This window comes from Felis catus, chromosome C1 (genome assembly GCF_018350175.1).
Source record: "Felis catus isolate Fca126 chromosome C1, F.catus_Fca126_mat1.0, whole genome shotgun sequence".
In the NCBI taxonomy this organism is placed as follows: Eukaryota; Metazoa; Chordata; class Mammalia; order Carnivora; family Felidae; genus Felis; species Felis catus.
In genome coordinates, this window is record NC_058375.1 from 71,909,710 (window position 1) to 71,928,450 (window position 18,741).

At 36.9% G+C, this 18,741-nt stretch overlaps 1 protein-coding gene across 4 annotated transcripts in view; it reads right to left on the reverse strand.

Annotated features, from left to right (window-relative positions):
* The window catches only part of DDAH1 (dimethylarginine dimethylaminohydrolase 1), a 137,653-nt gene that overhangs the window by 49,321 nt on the left and 69,591 nt on the right, over positions 1–18,741 (reverse strand). For 2 of the 4 annotated variants that reach the window (XM_023258868.2, XM_019837353.2), the window contains exon 2: positions 16,186–16,236. The exons of the other annotated variants lie outside the window; for them this stretch is intronic. In XM_023258868.2, coding sequence (XP_023114636.1) covers positions 16,186–16,236 — 51 coding nt within the window. The remainder of the gene's footprint in view (positions 1–16,185; positions 16,237–18,741) is intronic. 4 annotated transcript variants of the gene reach the window in all.

An 18,741-nucleotide genomic window follows, 5' to 3' on the forward strand; every position in this document is an offset into this window, starting at 1 on the left:
TATTCACTGCATTAAAATCTTCAGAAGTTATCAGGAAGAGTCAAGTAAATGTCATTAATCCTTTGATTATTCTGGGAACTCATGATATTCGTGGTCAACATGTGTGAAAGTTTTATAACTACCTAGTTCATTTTCCTTTTTTTGAGCTTTGATAATTATAACTGTTACACGAATAAGATCTCTTGAAACATTTCCCAAAGACAATTAATATCCATTGTATTTTTACCATTGATTTCTTGGAATTCTAAACTTATTGGTTTATCTTGTGATATAGACTTCTAAACTTATTGGCTTATCTCTAGTGACAAGATCTAAAAATTAACCACAATATTTAGCATCTTGGTTCCCATACTTGTAAGATGAGGGGGTACAGGTCAGCTTAAAAATGAAGTCATTCCAGCTCTACATTTCGAAGAGTTGGAATCTCAAAACAGTTTCTGGCATTCATAAATGTGACTTTAACTGTAATTTTATTTCCCTCCAAGATAGTTTACTGAAAACATTCCAGATGGTTATTCATGAATAATGTATTCTAGATTTTAACCAAATTCAATCAGAAGCAAGAAGCTGAGTATATGGATGGGGAGGAGGGCGGTGGGAAGACATGGGAAACCCAAAAGTAGATGAAAAAATCTGAGAAGGATGCAAACCCTCAGAGGCCAACAGAAGGATTCTGCTGCAGTGGGAAAAGCTGTATCTAAAAAACAAGGTGTGTGAGTATCAACACTAACTTATGATACTTCATGTTTTTTTGTTTTTTTGTTTCTTAGTAACCCAAGGTTACTGCCAACAATGATAATAATTACACATGTAGAGCGTCAATAATGCCTTTCTTATGAGAAAACACATATCAGGGCCTGCTTAGCTGCTAACCTCTGCACACTTTCTTATACTAACCATTTGGAGGATAGGAAACTTCAACTTTGGGTTCATCCCTACCAGGATCAACTGTCATCTAAAAAAGGAGGATCTAACAAGCTCCAGGCCAATCCTCTGAGGCTCAGCATTAAGTCATTCTTTATACCTTGTTCCACATTAGACTATAAACCCAGGTGTGACTTTGGTTCTTTTCCCTGGAGTCCTGTGGCAGTAACTTATCCCAATCTCTTCCTATGAGTAGGGACCTCGTCTGTGCTCTCTCTAAAGATCTGAGCCTTAAACTACAACCCTGCACTGTAGATGGCCTTTCCAGGTGTACCTACTACACATAGGTGGTACTGGTCACCTCTCTCTATCTCCTCAACATAGAATCAGTAACCCCAAGGGCTGAGGAATCTACCTCTTAATCACTCATAACTCTGGCCCTCTTTTACAATATTAATGCCACAGACTTATCATCATTAGTAATAAATAAAATTTATTAAGTTCTTGCTAAGTGCTAAGCATTGTGCTAACTGATTTTACATGGATTATCTCATATTAATAATAACATATCCCTCCTAGTCTGAATCAGTCAAGGTAGTTTCATCCCTCTTGCCAGGGACTGGTACACATGACCTAATTTGGGCCACTGAGAGGAAGTCTGTTGACAGTTCCTGGAGGTACAGAAAGAAACATAATCTCACTTCTTCCTTTGGATACTGTCTGTCTGGATATGGTACGTGGAACTGGTGCTAGTCTGAGAGCCCAACCGTCATCAAGGATGACAGGACAGAAAGATGGAAAGAACCTGGGTCCTTGATGACATTATTGAGCTGATGAATCAACCAACTCTGGAGCACAGAAATTCTTGGCATATGAGATCCTTCATTTCCTTAATCAATTTGAATTGAGTTTCTGTTAGTTGCAGCTAAAAACAATTCATTTACTTATATAACAAACCTGACAAGCAATATCCAAAGAGTTCATAACAATAGGCTACATTACTAAAATTCATTAAGTTCTGATGTAGAAACAACTGTTAAATGGAGGGTTTTTCTTTCTCTAGAAATACACCTGACTTGCCATTCAATAAAGTACACAATTATGTAAGGTGTTATCTTAACTGATAATAACTGCTATTGTGGCTGACAAGAATTTTGACTAAATGCCATTAGTGACACTAAGACCATCCTGTTTATAGAAGAAAGCAGATTGTAAATAATAACTTTTAAAGCCAAAAAGAAGTATTATACTGCCTCAATTCTTTAGATTAAGCATAATTGTTATAGCTTCATATGTCAGAGTGGGAAATTGATGTTCTGACACTCTCATCTCTGAACCAGTGCTCAGATCTGGAGGACATGTGAATGCAAAGGTTTGGCAGAAATGCAGAAGGAAAACTGATAGGGCCAGAGTATGCAGGAAAGATTAAAAACAGCTCTGAAGGGGCACCTAGGTGGCTCAGTTAGTTAAGCATCCGACTTGTGATGTCAGGATCATGAGTTCAAGCCCTGTGTTGGGCTCCACACTGGGCATGAAGCCTACTTAAAACAAAACAAAACAAAACAAAACAAAACAAAACAAAACAAAACAAAACAAAACAAAAACAAAACAATGGGGCTCCTGGGTAGCTCAGTCGATTGAGCGTCTGACTTCAATCCAGGTCATGGTCTCGTGGCTCACAAGTTTGAACCCCGCATTGGGCTCTGTGCTTACAGCTCAGAGCCTGGAGCCTGCTTCAGATTCTGTGTCTCCCTCTCTCTCTGCCCCTCCGCATGCTCTCTCTCTCTCAAAAATAAAAATAAAAACATTTATAAAAGAAGGAGGGGGGTACAAAATCTTAAAACAAAACATCTCTGAAGAAAACTGGGAACGAGTGCTCTCATTATCTGGAAAGTTATAGATATTCAAAGGCCCCTCCCAGAAACTGGAAACCTGCACATACAAGAATGAAACTGGATTACTCAAGAGCTCAAGTATCCATCGATTGATGAATGGATAAAGAAGATGTGGTATATATACAATGGAATATTAGCCATAAAAAATGAAATCTTGCCATTTGCAGCAACGTGGATGAAGCTAGAGAATATTATGCTAAACAAAGTCAGTCAGAGAAAGACAAAAATCATATGATCTCAATTGTATGTGGAATTTCAGAAACAAAACAAATGAACAAAGGGAAAAAGAGAGCGAGAGAGAGAGACAGAGAGAGAAGCAAACCAAGAAACAGACTCTTAACTATAGAGAACAAACTGATGGTTACCAGAGGGGAGTTGGTTTAAATAGGTGAAGGGGATTTAGGAGTGCACTTGTGAGGTGCATCAGAGGATGTATGGAAGTGTTGAGTCACTATATAGTACATTTGAAACTAACATTACACTGTATGTTAACTAACTGGAATTTAAATAAAAACTTAAATTAAAAAAAAAATTAAAAATGAGCAGAGGACCTGAATAGGTATTTTTCTAAAGAAGATATACAGATGGCCAACAGACACATGAAAAAATGCTCAACATCACTGATCATCAGAGATAGGCAAGTCAAAACCACAATGAGATATCACCTCACACCTGTTAGAATGGCTAAAATCAAGAAGACAAGAAACAAGTGTCGGTGAGAATGTGGAGGAAAAAGGAACCCTGTGCACTATTGGTGGGAATGTAAAAGGGTAAAGCCACTGTGGAAAACAGTATAGAGGTTCCTCAAAAAATTAAAAATAGAAATACCATATGATCCAATAATTCCACTAATGGATATTTACTCAGGGAAAATCACAGCACTAACTCAAAAAGATATATGCACATCTACATTTATTGCAGCATTATTTACAATAGCCTAGACATAGAAGCCACCTAAGTATCCATCAATAGATGAATGGATAAGGAAAATGTGGTATGCACGTGTGCGTGCACACACAAAATCAAACATGCCATAAAAAAGGATGAGACTGCGCCATTTGAAACAGCATGGATGGACCGCGAGAGAATTATGCTAAGTGAAATAGGTCAGACCAAAAATGACAAATACCGTATGATTCCACTCACTCATAAACGAAACCTAAAAAATTGAATAAACAAAAAGCAGAATCAGAACTATAAATACAGAGAAAAAAATCGACGGTTGCCAGAGGTAAGGGAGGTGGCAGGATGGGGCAAAATGGATGAAAGGAAGAGGGAGATACAGACCTTGAGTTATAGAATGAGTACGTCATGGGAATGAAAGGAAGAGTCAATGACACTAACAGGGACGTAATGGGACAGATGGTAACTATACTTGTGGTGGACATAGCATAATGTATAAACCTGTCAAATGACTGAGTTGTACACCTGAAACTAATATAACATGTGTGTCAACTATGCTAAAAGAAAAAAAAACCCCAAAACTCAACACACACACACACACACACACACACACACACACACACACACAACAGAGGCCCCTTGATAAAGATGCCAACATGAGAGTTTCCCAGAAGAAGGCTGGAAGCAACATTTAACTTTTAAAATGAAAAACAAGGCAGAAGCTCCGCTGGTCTTGTCACTCTCCTGACATATAATGCACTAATTCAAGTGGCCCATTTCCTTGTTGACGATAATGTACTGAATGTCTAAGAGCCACTGACATTCTATCTGCAGAGAACAAACAGAAATATGATTTACCACCAAATACCAAATAAAAATAAGTGTCAGCTGCCAAAAGGTTTGCAAAATCTAGTATGTTAAAAACTAGGGAACTGACAAGGTTCTAAAATTTTAAAGGAATTTTCCCAAAAGTCAAGAACCATAAAAATTTGCTGTGCACACCATTCAAAATAAGCACCAGACATAGAGCTTGAAGGGCCCATAATTTTTTGTAAATTCAGAGAAGCTGCAAGCTGCCATTATAAAGGCAAACAGGGGTAAACCGTGACAAATATTTTGTATGTCCAGAACACAATTAATACCTTGTAGGTATTAAGCTGCCTTAGAAGCCTTCCAAGAGACCCTTGGGCCCACGCCAACTGCAGGCCCTGGCTGGGTTACATATGCCTTCTGTGTGCTGCCATGTTTCCCAGGGCACTCTACTAACAAAAGATCTGGCCACAATAGACTCTCCATATATTTAGTGAATGAGTAGCTGAAAAACTCTGCAAGTTACACATAATTTCTAGAAATGTTATAATAAACTTATGCTTCCTTTAAAAATATCCACTTTGTCTAGCTAAGGCATAGTAGCAAGGTGAGGTGACCTCTTCTAGACAGCTCTTACCACATTTCAAGGGTAAGCAGATTCATCTTATTTCTAAAGACCCCCAAGTGAGAAAACCATCCTTGGTCTATTTGTCACAATAATCACTAACTGAACTGCCACTCTTCTCTTTACCTTCTCTAATAATTTCATTCATTTTTCTGGTCATTCAATAATATTGATTCAACATTTTTAACACATCTGGCACTATTCTAGGTCCTATAAACACATCAGTGAAGAGAGAAGATGTTTGTGTATATTCTGGTGGGGATATGAAGAGATAGATCATAAATAATAAATAGGAAAAAATATTAAGTAGTAGTAGGTACTAGGCAGAGAATTCAGGGAATGTGATATACAGGCATACCCCTTTTTATGGTAGTTTATTTTGCTTCACTTCTATTCCATTTTTTTATAAATTGAAGGCTTGTGGCAACCCTGCATCGAGCAAGTCTATCAGTGCTGTTTTACCAAGAACATTTGTTCATTTTGTGTCTCTGTGTCACATTTTTGTAATTCCTATAATACTTCAAAATTTTTCATAATTATTATATGTTACTGTAATCTATGATCAGTGATCTTTGATGTCACTACTGTAATTGTTTTGGGAAGCCATGAAACGCACCATATATGACGGTGAACTTAATAAATGTTCTGTGTGTTCTGACTGTTCCACTGACCAGCTGTTTCCCCATTTCTCTTCTTCTCCTCAGGCCTCCCTATTTCCTGAGACACAACAATACTGAAATCAGACCAATCAATAACTCTACAAGGGTCTCTAAGTGTTCAAGTGAAAGGCAGAATCACACATCTCACTTTAAATCGAAAGGTAGAAATGATTAAGCTTAGTGAGGAAGGCATGTCTAAAGCCAAGAGAGGCAGAAAGCTAGGCCTGTTGTACCACCCAGTTAGCCAAGTTGTGAATGCAAAGAAAAAGTTCTTGAAGGAAATTAAAAGTGTTACTCCAGTGAACACAAATGAAAGGAAAGCAAAACAGCCTTATTGTTGATATGGAGAGTTTCAGTGGTTTGGATGGAAGATCAAACCAGCCACAACATCCCCTTAAGCCAAAGCCTAATCCAGAGCAAGGCCCCAACTCTCTTCAATTCCCTGAAGGCTAGGAGAGGTGAGAAAGCTGGAGAAGGAAAGTCTGAAGCCAGCAGAGGTGGGTTCATGAGGTTTATGGAAAGAAGGCTTCCCCATAACATAAAAGTGCAAGATGAAGCAGCAAGTGCTGATGTAGAAGCTGCAGTAAGTTATCCAGAAGATCCAGCTAAGATAATTAATGAAGGTGGCTACACCAAACAACAGATTTTCTGTGCAGATGAAATAGCTTACTGGAAAAAGATGTCAGCTAGGACTTTCTTAGCTAGAGAAGTCAATGCCTGGCTTCAAAGCTTCAAAGCAGAGGCTGTCTTATTAGGGGCCAATGCAGCTGATGACTTGAAGTTGAAGCCAGTTCATGTACCATTCTGAAGATTTTAGGGCTCGTAAGAATTATGCTAAATATATTCTGCCCATGCTCTATAAATGGAACAATAAAGCCTGGATGATGGCACATCTGTTTAAGACATGACTTACTGAATATTTTAAACCCACTACTAAGATCTACTGCTCAGAAAAAAAGACTCTTTTAACAAAATTATTGCTTATTAACAATGCACCTGTTCACCCAGGAGCTCTGATGGAGATGGACAATGAGATTAATATGGTTTTCTTTTTTTTTCTTTTTCAAAAGTGAAGAAACATTTTTTAAAATTTTATTATTTTTTTAATATAACTTATTGTCAAATTGGTTAATATGGTTTTCATGCTTGCGAAACACAACATCCATTCTGCAGTTCATGGATTCACAAATAACTTCGACTTTCAAGTCTTATTATTTAAAAAATACATTTTGTAAGGCTACAGCTGCCAAAGATAGTGATCCCTCTGATGGGATCAAAATATATTTTCAAAATAGGTTTTCAAAATATATTGAAAACCTTCTGGAAAGGATTAACTACTTTAAATGCCATTAAGAACATTGTGATTCGTGGAAAAAGGGTAAAAATATCAATATTAACAGGAATTTGGAAGATGCTGGTTTCAACTCTCATTGATAACTTTGAGGGGCTAAAGATTTCAGTAATGGTGGTGGATATGGTGGAAATAGCAAGAGAACTAGAATTAGAAGTGGAGCCTGAAGATGTGACTGAATGGCTGCAATCTCATGACAAAACTTGTACGGATGAGGAGTTGTTTCTTATGGATGAGCAAAGAAAGTGGTTTCTTGAGATGGAATCTACTTCTGGTGAAGATACTGTGAAGATTGTTGAAATGACAACAGAGGATTTAGAATATTACATACACTTAGTTGATAAAGCAGACACAGGGTTTGAGAGGATAGATTCCAATTTTGAAAGTTTTACTGTCCATAAAATGCTATCAAACAGCATCACATGCTCAGAGAAATTGTTGGTGAAAGGAAGAGACGATCGATGCTGCAAACTTCATTTCTGTCTTATTTTGAGAAATTACCACAGCTATCCTAACCTTCAGCAACCATCACCCTGATCAGTCAGCAGCCATCAACACGGAGGCAAGATCTTCCTCCAGCAAAAAGACTATGACCCACTGAAAGCACAGATGATGGCTAGCAGTTTTTTCTTAGCAATAATATATTTTTCAATTAAAGTATGCATATTTTTTACACATAATGGTATCACACACTTATTAGACTACAGTATAATATAAACATAACTTTTATATGCACTGGGAAACCAAAAAATTCAATTGGCTTACTGTATTGTGATGTGAAGCTGAACGTGCCACATCTCTGAAGTATGCCTGTAAAATGAATGGGCTAGATTGGGAGCTCAGGAATAGCCTTTCCGAACATGTGACATGTATGTGTCGACCAAGAGGACCAACACTGTTGCCATCAGGGAGAAGAATGTTCTAACAAGAGCCAGTGCAAGTCTTAAGATAGGAACAAGCTTAATTTGTTCAAGGAACAGAAAGATAGTCAGTATGGAGCTAAATGGATAGGACAAGTGTTATGAGCTGAACTCTCTCCCCCCCACCCCCTGCCATTCATATGTTAAAGTCTTTACCCCCAGTATCTCAGAATGTGATTGTATTAAGGCCTTGAAAGAGGTAATTAAGTTAAAATGAGGCCATTAGTGTGGGTCCTAATCCAATGACTGGTATCCTTATAAAAAGAGATTAGGAAGTATACAGGTACAAAGGTGACACTATGTAAAAACATAGGGAGAAGGTAGCTATCTGCAACTCAAAGAGAGAGTCCTCAGGAGAAACAACCTGGCCCATAACTTGATCTCAGATTTCTAGGCTCCAGAACTGTGAGAAAATAAATTTCTATTATTTAAGCCACCGGGTGGTACTTTGTTATGGCAACTCTAGAAAACTAATACAGCAAGGTGGTAGATAACACTGGGGATGTAGGCAGGGAACAGACCATACCAAACTTAGTAAACTAGCATAAAGGGTTAGAATTTTAAGTGTTATTAGAAGCCACTGGAAATTTGAAGGAGGAGAGTGGCATAATCTAATTTACAAAGATAATTCTGGCTAGCTGCTTTGTGGAAAATGTATTGGAAGGCAAGAATGGAAGCAGAGAATTTAGCTGAGAGGCATTTGTAGTAGTCTAAGCAAAATATAATGGTGGCTTGGACAAGGTGATGATAGTGGAGACAAAAAAAATGGGAAGAATTTGGAATGTGTTTTGAAGGAGAGGTGACAGGACTTTCTGATAGATTAGATATGGGAGTGAAGCAAAAAAAAAATCAAAAATTATTTAGATTTTTGTCTTGAGCAATTGGGTGGATGATGGTACTAATTTCTGATACAGTAAAGTCAGAGGAAAGGAACAAATCTAGGGAGAAAATATGAGTTCTGTTTTAGCTAAGTTGATTCTGAAATATCTTCCAGATATTCTAGATATGGAGAGATCAACACATTTGACTATATTAATCCAGACTTCTGGGAGGGTAGTCAGAACTGGAAGTAAGACATAAAAACAGTATTTAAACCAAAGGAAATTAGAACTATCTCAAACTATGTTCTGTAGGAAGTGATGTGAGAAATCTGGCCTTGACAATTCCTCTTAACAACTGTATTCCAAGAAACAGACTCTTGGAGATATTTTTGGGCCATTGCTGTTGCACAATATGGTGGCTGTTTGCAGCAATGGAAGGAATAATCCCCCTTTGGCAGGAAAAGACTATTTAATGCACATACATTATGACTGCACAGATACCACCAGGATAAAGGGTCTGGAACACATGTGGATTGAGATGAACTTTCTGGATGTAATGTATGTTAAGGCTTCAAATGCTATACTTGTTAAACATCGGTATGTTTTTTGTTAGATTCAATTTTGTGGAAGCTATAAAACAACAGTGGTATAAGATTTCATTCTTTCAGAAACCATCAATTTTGGAATTGTGATCACTTTGAACAGGCGACAGGGTGAAGTTCATTAAGCAAATAGAGTTAGCAAGGCTATAGGAAGAACAACTTTCAAACACATTTTAGATCAATTAGTCCAAAATAATTCATACCAAAGCAACTATAGGACTAAATGGATGCTTGCTGTGCTAATTAAAATACTCTTATTCAATTATTCAAGTGATTTGTATCTGGTTTGATATAATTTAGAAACCATTAGTATATTCTAAATGACTGTTGTATGTGCTAAAAATGAATAAGGCTGAATACCTTTTAAAAGTATTGTACTTACTAATTTTTTACCAATTGAAACTAATTTTCTTCACAACTGGTACAAAGCTGGTGCTTTTTTAACTGTACCACATTGCCCAGTGTTTGAACACAATATTCAGGATGGTTTTTGGAATGCTGGGATGATTTTTTTGGGAATACTGCTTTTCTTTTTTCCTTCCTAGTCCTAGACTACTTTATGTGTTTTGATTGAAGCCTTCATTAGCAATGGCTTGACAGGCTCCAGTCATTGTTAGTAGAGGACATAGTAATTCATTCTGAGAAGTTGCCTTCTGATTCCTGGCTGGAGCATGGCAAGTGATTTTGTAAATATTCACCCTTTGTCATATGTTCAAACATTTGCTTCTCCTAGAGCTTATTTAAAATGTGTTACTGAAAAACCACCAGCTGAATATTTGTATGCTTATGAATATTAAGTAAAGGCTTATTTCCAACCGTAGTTGTACAAAATGGCTAGTTTCAAGAAATTGTTCTTGTTTTTGACAGCTGTCCAAATTTTAACACAGTGGTAACAAAAATAGTGAATAATTTTTCTTCTCTGTTATCAAATCTGGGCATCCTTGGCTGGACTGAGACTGGAACAGTTTGATAATATTTTCCTAATAGAAACATTCCAGTCAACGTTTTACCAAGGAAAACTAATTATTGTCTAGCTGGTGAGTTTTGCCTTTCCCAAATTGTTTTAGGGAAAAATATGGTAGAATTCTTATCCTTATGATTTTCTTTTTTTTAAGAAAAAGTTTATTTATGTTTCCAATTATCACTGAGTATTAACTAACTTTTAAATAAAACATTTATCTGAGGAATAGCTACTAGTCCCTTCTATAAGATGGAAGGCACTTTGTATCTGGTTTTGAGTAATTCTCAAAGTACAATAACCTTAATGCCATCTAGATTCTCTTCTTATGAGGCAGTGCATGATGAAATTAGATTCTCATAAATGTCATTACCCCTATTTATTGTCTTTTTCCTTGAACCAGGGCTGAGCTGGCTAAGTTCCATTGTCTCTCAACTAGATTTATTATGGATCAGACGCATTCCATTTCACAACAGGAATGTGCTTATTATAAAATGTACAAAGCTTATAGTCTAACAAAGCACACAATCTGTTGGCAAAAACCACTTTGTTTAATAGTGGGTATAGTTTGTAAAGTTTTCGAATGTATCTGAACTAAATTTAGTATCACAGAAGTTGACACTCAGATCTTGAAGTAAATACCAAGTGAACACAGTAATGTTTATGCTAAACGCAAAGCTAAATGTATTTTAGTATTATGCAAATATACTCCTTAAGTATTTCTTGTTGACATTATATAGTTAGCCAGATTTTCTTGTTGCTTCAGCTTCTCTCAGATAGTACCTCGGGAACTCTGAAAAGTAGATTAACTCTTTCAGATCTTAAGAGCGTAATTTCACATACTGTGTCTTTAGTGACTAACGTCATTTAGAATTTGTGCAATGAACTGAATGAAGCATATCCTTATAAATACCCAGGGAGAAACGAAGAGATACTTCTAAGAATAAGAACATGGATAAATTTAGCAGTTAGAAGACTATGCAAAAAACTAGATTGCAACATTTTTTTTGTGAGTATGATTGTTAACAAAGGCTAAAAGGAAATATGCAAAAATGATTTAGGGCCCTGCTTGGTCAGTGGATAATGATTGTTGTCACTGGTGGAAAAAGCTGAATGCCTAAAACTCTGTCTACCTATCTACAACTGTAGTAATCACTCCCGAGGCAGATGCCAAGGCAGATCTATGCATAGAGGACATGGCTTGTCAATGCATGCTTTCTACTATTCTAAACGTTCAAGTACTAATGTGACTCTGGGTAAGGAAGAGCAGACCACTTGTAGCCACATTTCAGAAGTCTTTTTTGCCTGAGTTACCAACCCCTAGTTCACTAGTGGTTTGCTCCATTCAGGCTCTCACTGTGGGGCTACCTTGCTTGGTATACCAAGCTATCTATACCTTTGGACTGGACTTGAAACAGCCCCAGCCTAGCTTTAGCTCCTACATTTCTAGTCCATGAAAACACTTCCACAAACTCTGGCAGTGTATCTGTGCCCAACAAAGCAGCAATTTCTTGGCTCCATATCTAAGCCGTTAGTTACTGAGTTTCTTGCTCTTCAGATCTCCTAGACCAGTGCCCAGGGCATTTCCCAAATACAGGGAATATCTATCAACTCTGAGTGGTCTCTGTAAAACCCACTCTCCCTAGTCTCAAGATGAAAAAGGTAGTACATCCCATCCCACACATTCTATGCAGAAAAAATTAGAAATTACAGATCAGTAAAAATAAAACCATTAAAAATTCTTGTAATCCCAACACCATGTATAGATACCACTACTAATAATCTGTCACATAAACTTCCAAAATTTCCTATCGGAAATTGTTAAGGAAATTGTTTTTTTCCCTCATGCTATTATAAAATTACACTAGAAGAACCCACATGCCACATTTAAATAAAATATGGGGCACTGTTATAAGGTAGTTTAAAAATGAACTCACACTTCAAGTTGAGATTGCTTTAAAATGGACTTCCTGAAAAATTATCTTCGGAAAACAGACTTTTGTTGTAAGGTAGCTCCAGATACAAATAGTAAAGCTCCCTGTATTGAATTTCAGATTATTTCAATACTTTTATCCCTAAGCAAAGAATCAGATTTTTACAGTGGTAACAGAAATTGAGAATAACTTTAGGACCAATTAGGATATGTGTTAAAATTTGAGGGTACAAATCCATGTCACAATTCACAGAGGTTTTCTTCTTTAAATATACATGAATCAGACAGGAGAAGGAAACAAACATAGAAATATTTAGCTGCCCCAAAATAATTTGTTCTGAGACAGTAGTAAAGATTTTCTTCTGTGATGGCATGAAGTTTAAGTCTTGAACCAATTGCTGGGAAAGTAACTTTACAATTGCAAAATAATTAATTATTAAATGTTGGACAGAAAGAGGTCCTCTGTTCTTTGTGGATATGCAGAGCAGACCTCTGAATGCACCTAGTGAACCCAGGTCCTCAGTATGTTGAAGACACCTGATATCCCATAACACCCAGCGAGGCTGCCAACTCCTTGTCCACACTGACTACATGCCATGTAACCCATTTTATGACTCAAAAGGATTTAAAATTCATGAAGCTCGTTGAAAGCTCAACTGTCACATTCGACTCATTCCAAAGTGTATGGGAAAAAGAGCAGAGCAGACATTTCAACTGAGGCTATTATTATGCTTGAATAACCATATTCCATTAAATTGCTAATAAACCTACTAGAAGATGTTGATCACATCAACCATACAGTTGCATTCCTTTCCTTTATACTAACTTGCTCAATTTTGTTTTATGCAGTATTACTCTTTCTGTGCCCTTTATTCCAAGGTTGCCCAGAATTCAAAGCACTTATTCAGTAAGTTTGTAATCCAGTTTAGTGTGCTATTAACAGAATTCTTTAGAGAAGATCATGGAAAAAGAAAAACTTATTTTTGGGTCAGTGACCAGTTTTAAAGGAAACACATACTAAACCAGTTTAAAGGAAAAGGTCAGGATCCATGAGGTATTAAGGAAAGAAGAAAAAGAAAAAACATTCATTTCCACAATTTTCCGACATTCCTTAAAAATAAAAACAAGCCTTAGTATGGAATGGCAAGGTCCCGGCTCCCCTATACTGTGGGGAACAATACTGCCATTCATAGGAAGTTAGAAAGCAAGGGTTTTTCCTCAACACCAGGGAAGTTTTGGCTTTCCTTCTCTTTATTTGTTCTGAGGTTCAAAATTGAACCCTATAAATCTTGAGTTAGTCTCTCAGAACAAATAATAATATGAAATGTATTAAATGCTTTAAAGTTTGCTTTTTACTAGCATAACTCATTAACTCTCTCTGCATTACAAATGGGATATTAAGCCACTGTGGTGTTAGTGTTAAATACTGAAAATATATGAAGCTGAATATATATCCCGTAGAACTAGGCATTTTTAAAGAACTAATATACTATGTGTACTATCTGATGACTGAGTTAAATAGTTTATCCCTCATTTAAAGACTGATTGAAAATCTATGATGGAAAAAAAAATCAAAGTTAAGGGAACAAATGTTTTAATTTAAAAACTCTTATATTAAACAGGAAACAATTTATATCCTGTAGTATTTTTTTTTTCTATTCAGTATATCCATCTAAGAGCCTTAGAAGAAAGCATGGGTATCTCCAATTTCTTTCCATAGGGCAACTGGCCAGTAACAGACTGTTTTTGTTTTGTTTTGTTTTTTGTTTTCCTCACTAGTAAAGTCAAGCTGAATAAAAGTAAACTTTACTTTCTGGATTATTTTACGATTATGATAGTATTTGTATCTATCTTTTTAGGTTGACTAAGATTAGGTGTAGTGAAAAAGTTTTTCCTCCAGCTTCCTCTCTGAAACACATAAAAACAACTCTACATCATGCACAAAACTATGGTAGAGAGTAAGTAAATGTTAAAGCAGCAATAATATCATTCAGCAAAAATAAAGATGAGTAACAGCCCGATATAAAAAGCTGTGAAATTACAGTAATTTCACAACCCATCAAAAACGGCAAAATACACATACCATTACTTTAATAAATATTTATTGATCACCTAATAGATGTCAAAGCTAGATGCAGATATATGTGTGATAAATTTCTGAACTGGAGAACTAAATGGAAAGAAACTAGCACATCATATAACTTATAGAATCATGGACTATTAAAATCAGAAGAGGTCTTAGCAGTCATACAGATCAAGGGACCAAGTTCCATTAGGTTTAATTAACTTTTCTCAGTCATAGGGGCAAAAGCAGGACTTAGGACCCAAGGCCCATGTTTATACTATAACAAGATTCCTGACTAAGTAAAAAATTTTTAAGACAAAAAGTCAATGTTAAGACTACTAATGTAAACTAGTTTCTACTTAAACAGTTTGAAAATAATTAATACATAATTAATTATATATACATATAAATTTAAATTGTCTTCTTAGACTCAAGTACAATTACCAGACTTCATTTATAAAGTTTTCATATTAGCTGAATTTCACTTTTTGTGGCATGAAAGGAGGAAGCATCTGTCATCTGACAAAACCAAGATTACAGAATACATGTGGCTTGGCATCGGAAGACAAGAGTGGGGACCATAGCCCTCTGTGACATTATCCAGGTGGGCACATTTTTACAAGTTTCCAAACAATGCACAGTTAGTGGCCCAGGTATTTTTCAACTGATAAGAAAAAATTTTAAATCATAGCTATTTACAGTGTCTGCCAGATTTTCCCTAAACGGTTCTTTCCCAAAGCAAAACATAACTCCCTCCTCGCCAACATACATACATGATACATACACACCCATGTACAATAAGACCTTTGAGTAATCTGAGAATTGAATATCTGGCTTCCCAAATAAGTTAACAACCTCTCTTCCTCTTATTAATATTTGAAGCCTACTCACATGAAAAACTGGAAAATATGTAGTATAAACTGTGATACAGTTTTTGTATTTGATTTCTTATTCTGATAGCCGAACATTTTGAAAATGTATCTAAAGTGAATACTAAACATGTGTCATATGAAGAAAGTTTTCAGCATGAATATGAGATAATAAAGTAATTTAGGCTGATTTTTACAGGTGACTTAACTGGACTTCATCCTATTATTTCAGCCATATTTTGCATATTGTAATTTAAAAAGGACATAAGTGAAAAATGATTTTGTTCAATACATATGGGTAGGTATCAGATTTTGAAAACCAGAAAGGGTTAAAGAAAATAAGGGTGAAGAAAACCTCCCCTATTAAAAGGTAAAATGATAGGGGAGGTATAAGCTATTAAGAGGGAGTTCTTTGGTATCTTTTCCTCATAGCTCCTCCTTCATAAACTTTCCCCTGTGTATGCCACATGCAAATCTTAACTTTGTTTATGTGCTTAGCATGTTTCTATTAATAAAAATTTCTAGTAACCTAATGGGAAGAGGATTGCATTCTGCTCTAGAAGGCTTATCTAAAAACAGCAAATTAATACCCTGTCTATGGAGACTGAGACTCTTTTTAACAAGTGAAAATCCTGGCAAATGAAAAACCCTATTCTTGCAGATGAAGTAAGCGTCCAGACAGCTATTTTGTGACATCACTAAGCCAAGCATAACAGGAGAAGACTCCATACATTTACCAGAAACTCTGCAGAAAATTTACAGTGACAGGTAAATAGAAAAGCCACTAGAACAATGCACACTTGAAATTCTAAATTAAAAAAAAAAATCTCCAGAGGCAAATTTCAAAAAGCTTTTTACCTTTACCATGTTTAAATTTCTAATGTGCTTTAAATGCAAAAATATGACTTACGGACACACAGGTACTCAAAAATGCGATGAACACCATTGACTGCTCCATTATCTGTGAATAAATTATTTCCATTATGGTTTATCTGTGACAAATTTTACTTTCAGCCTCAACACAATCACACAATGGTAAGAGCTCTAAGAGGCCTTATAGAGAATTACCTAATCCCTCATTTTCACACATGAACTGAGGTCTGGCTGAATCCCTTGTTCAAAGTCACCAGCTAGTTAAATGTTCAGAGCTGTATCTCTTGTCATCCACAGCAGTGGGAAGTGCCCTTTCTTCATGCCCTTTGTACCATCCTCCCACCAACAGTGGCCAAAGTAGCTACATTCAAAGATGGTGCCTTTCTAAGTATTCCTCCTGGATGACTTTATATTCAAGCTTTCTAACAAATCCATGAAGTATGCACTATTTTCACCACTGTTCTCCACAAAAGGAAACTGAGGCACTGAAAGCTTAAGTAACTTTTCCAAGAGTCTGCCTCCAGAGCCACACCACACCCTCACTCTTAACCATTACAATACTGTTGACTTCTTTTTCTGGAGGGCATCTTTGTACTCAATGTTCAGTGTGCTTTAAACTGAACTCATCTTTTTCTCAAACCTGCTGACATCCTTACTTTTGAACGCAGTTAATATCATCCTTGTCCTCCTAGTCATCAAGCCTGTAACCTTGGAGTCATCTCTGACTCCTCCCTAATTCCTTACCCTTCTTCACATTTGTACCATTGGAAAGGCTCTTGAACCCAAAACACGGCAATTTCCTAAATATGGCCTCATTCCCTGTTGTCTGAACAAAGCCTCCTAACTGGTCTCCTCCTAATGGCCCTCCTTTCTTCAAGTTATCATATTCATGGTAGCCAGAGCAAGCCTCTTGAAATAACAGAAATCACATTGGTTTAAAAACCTAAGCCTGGGGGCACCTGGCTGGTTCATGGAGCATGAGACTCTTTCTTAATCTGGGGGTCATGAATCTGGGCCCTGTGCTGGGTGTAGAGCTCACATAAAAAACAAAATAACCTGGGGCGCCTGGGTGGCTCAGTCGGTTAAACGTTCGTCTTCAGCTCAGGTCCTGATCTCACAGTTTGTGAGTTTGAGCCCCAAGTTGGGCTCTGTGCTGACAGCTCAGAGCCTGGAGTCTACTTCCAATTCTGTCTCTCCCTCTCTCTCTCTGCCCCTCCCCCTTGTAGTCTGCCTCTCTCTCTCTCTCTCTCAAAAATAAATAAACATTAAAAAAAATTTTTTAAAAACCCACAAAATAACCCAAGAAAACCTAAGCTTACCTAACATTCACACTGGAAATTTTCTTCTAAATGTATAAATGCCCGCCCCCCCCCCTGCCGCCACCATAAATTATCCTTTGAAATCTTATTCAGTTGTATGAGGTTTATATTATTTTCCCTATTTCAGAGATGATCAATCAGGTCCCATGACATTAAATAATATGCCAGTAGACAATTTTAAAAACTACAAATTGTTATATATAAATGATTTTATTTTCCTATAATTGAACACATTTTCTAGAGACAGAAAACAATTCAGATACATGTAGTCAAATCCAGTAACTTCTTAATCATTTAAAATTCAAACTAAGTTAAATTTAGGTCTTTCCTTTTCTTCTCTACCTTTTTCTTTTTTCAAAGTTTATTTATTTGGGAGAGAGAGAAAGAGCATGGGAGGGGCAGAGAGAGAAGGGGAGTGAGAGAGAGAGAGAGAGAGAGAGAGAGAGAGAGAGAGAGAGAGAGAATCCCAAGAAGGCTCTGCAATGCCAGCACAGAGTCAGATGTGGGGATCAAGCTTACAAACTATGAAATCATGACCTGAGCCAAGATCAAGAGTCGGACGCTTAACTGACTGAGCCACTAGAGCACCCTGCCACCTTTCTTTCTAGGCAACATTCACACTGAGCATTTATAGAGAGTCTTGTGCTGGAATATTCCAGGATATACAATCATGTCACCATGGTCCTAGATTCTTGATCACTGGCGCTGTCATAGCTGAAATGGTCATATTCCCACTGGTCACTGGTTACATTGTCCATGTTGACTTCTCTGGCCATTTATTCCAATCCTGATCATAAGATCCCTTTGCACTACTGACTCTCTCCTTTGTCTGTCTGTCTCTCTCATTCATATACATGTTTTGAGATCTCTCTATGCTGGCTGATATGAATATGAACTATTCCCATGTATTGTGAGTTCCAGGAATTTTTTGGTCTATTTTCTAGTGTTTCTCTCTCCAGTGTTAAGTAGTTGCCCTTAAGTATGCATAGACTAATAAATTTGCAGCCCAAGACTGAAGGAACAATTCTGCAGATGTCTAGAATGCTCTCGTCATGAAGCTCCCTCACCCCCAGTACTTTGTCCTGAAAATTCTACCATCTTGATCTCCCCATACTCTGATCTTTGTCCTGTGAACTCAGCAAGATCCCTGGGCTCTGTTCTGTTCCCCCTCCCTCTGGAAACTGACTCCAGACAGTGACCTGGGGCAACCGGACATCTCACTTCATTTGTTTCCATCCGTTTAAGGATCACAGTCCTATACTTCTTCTTGTACA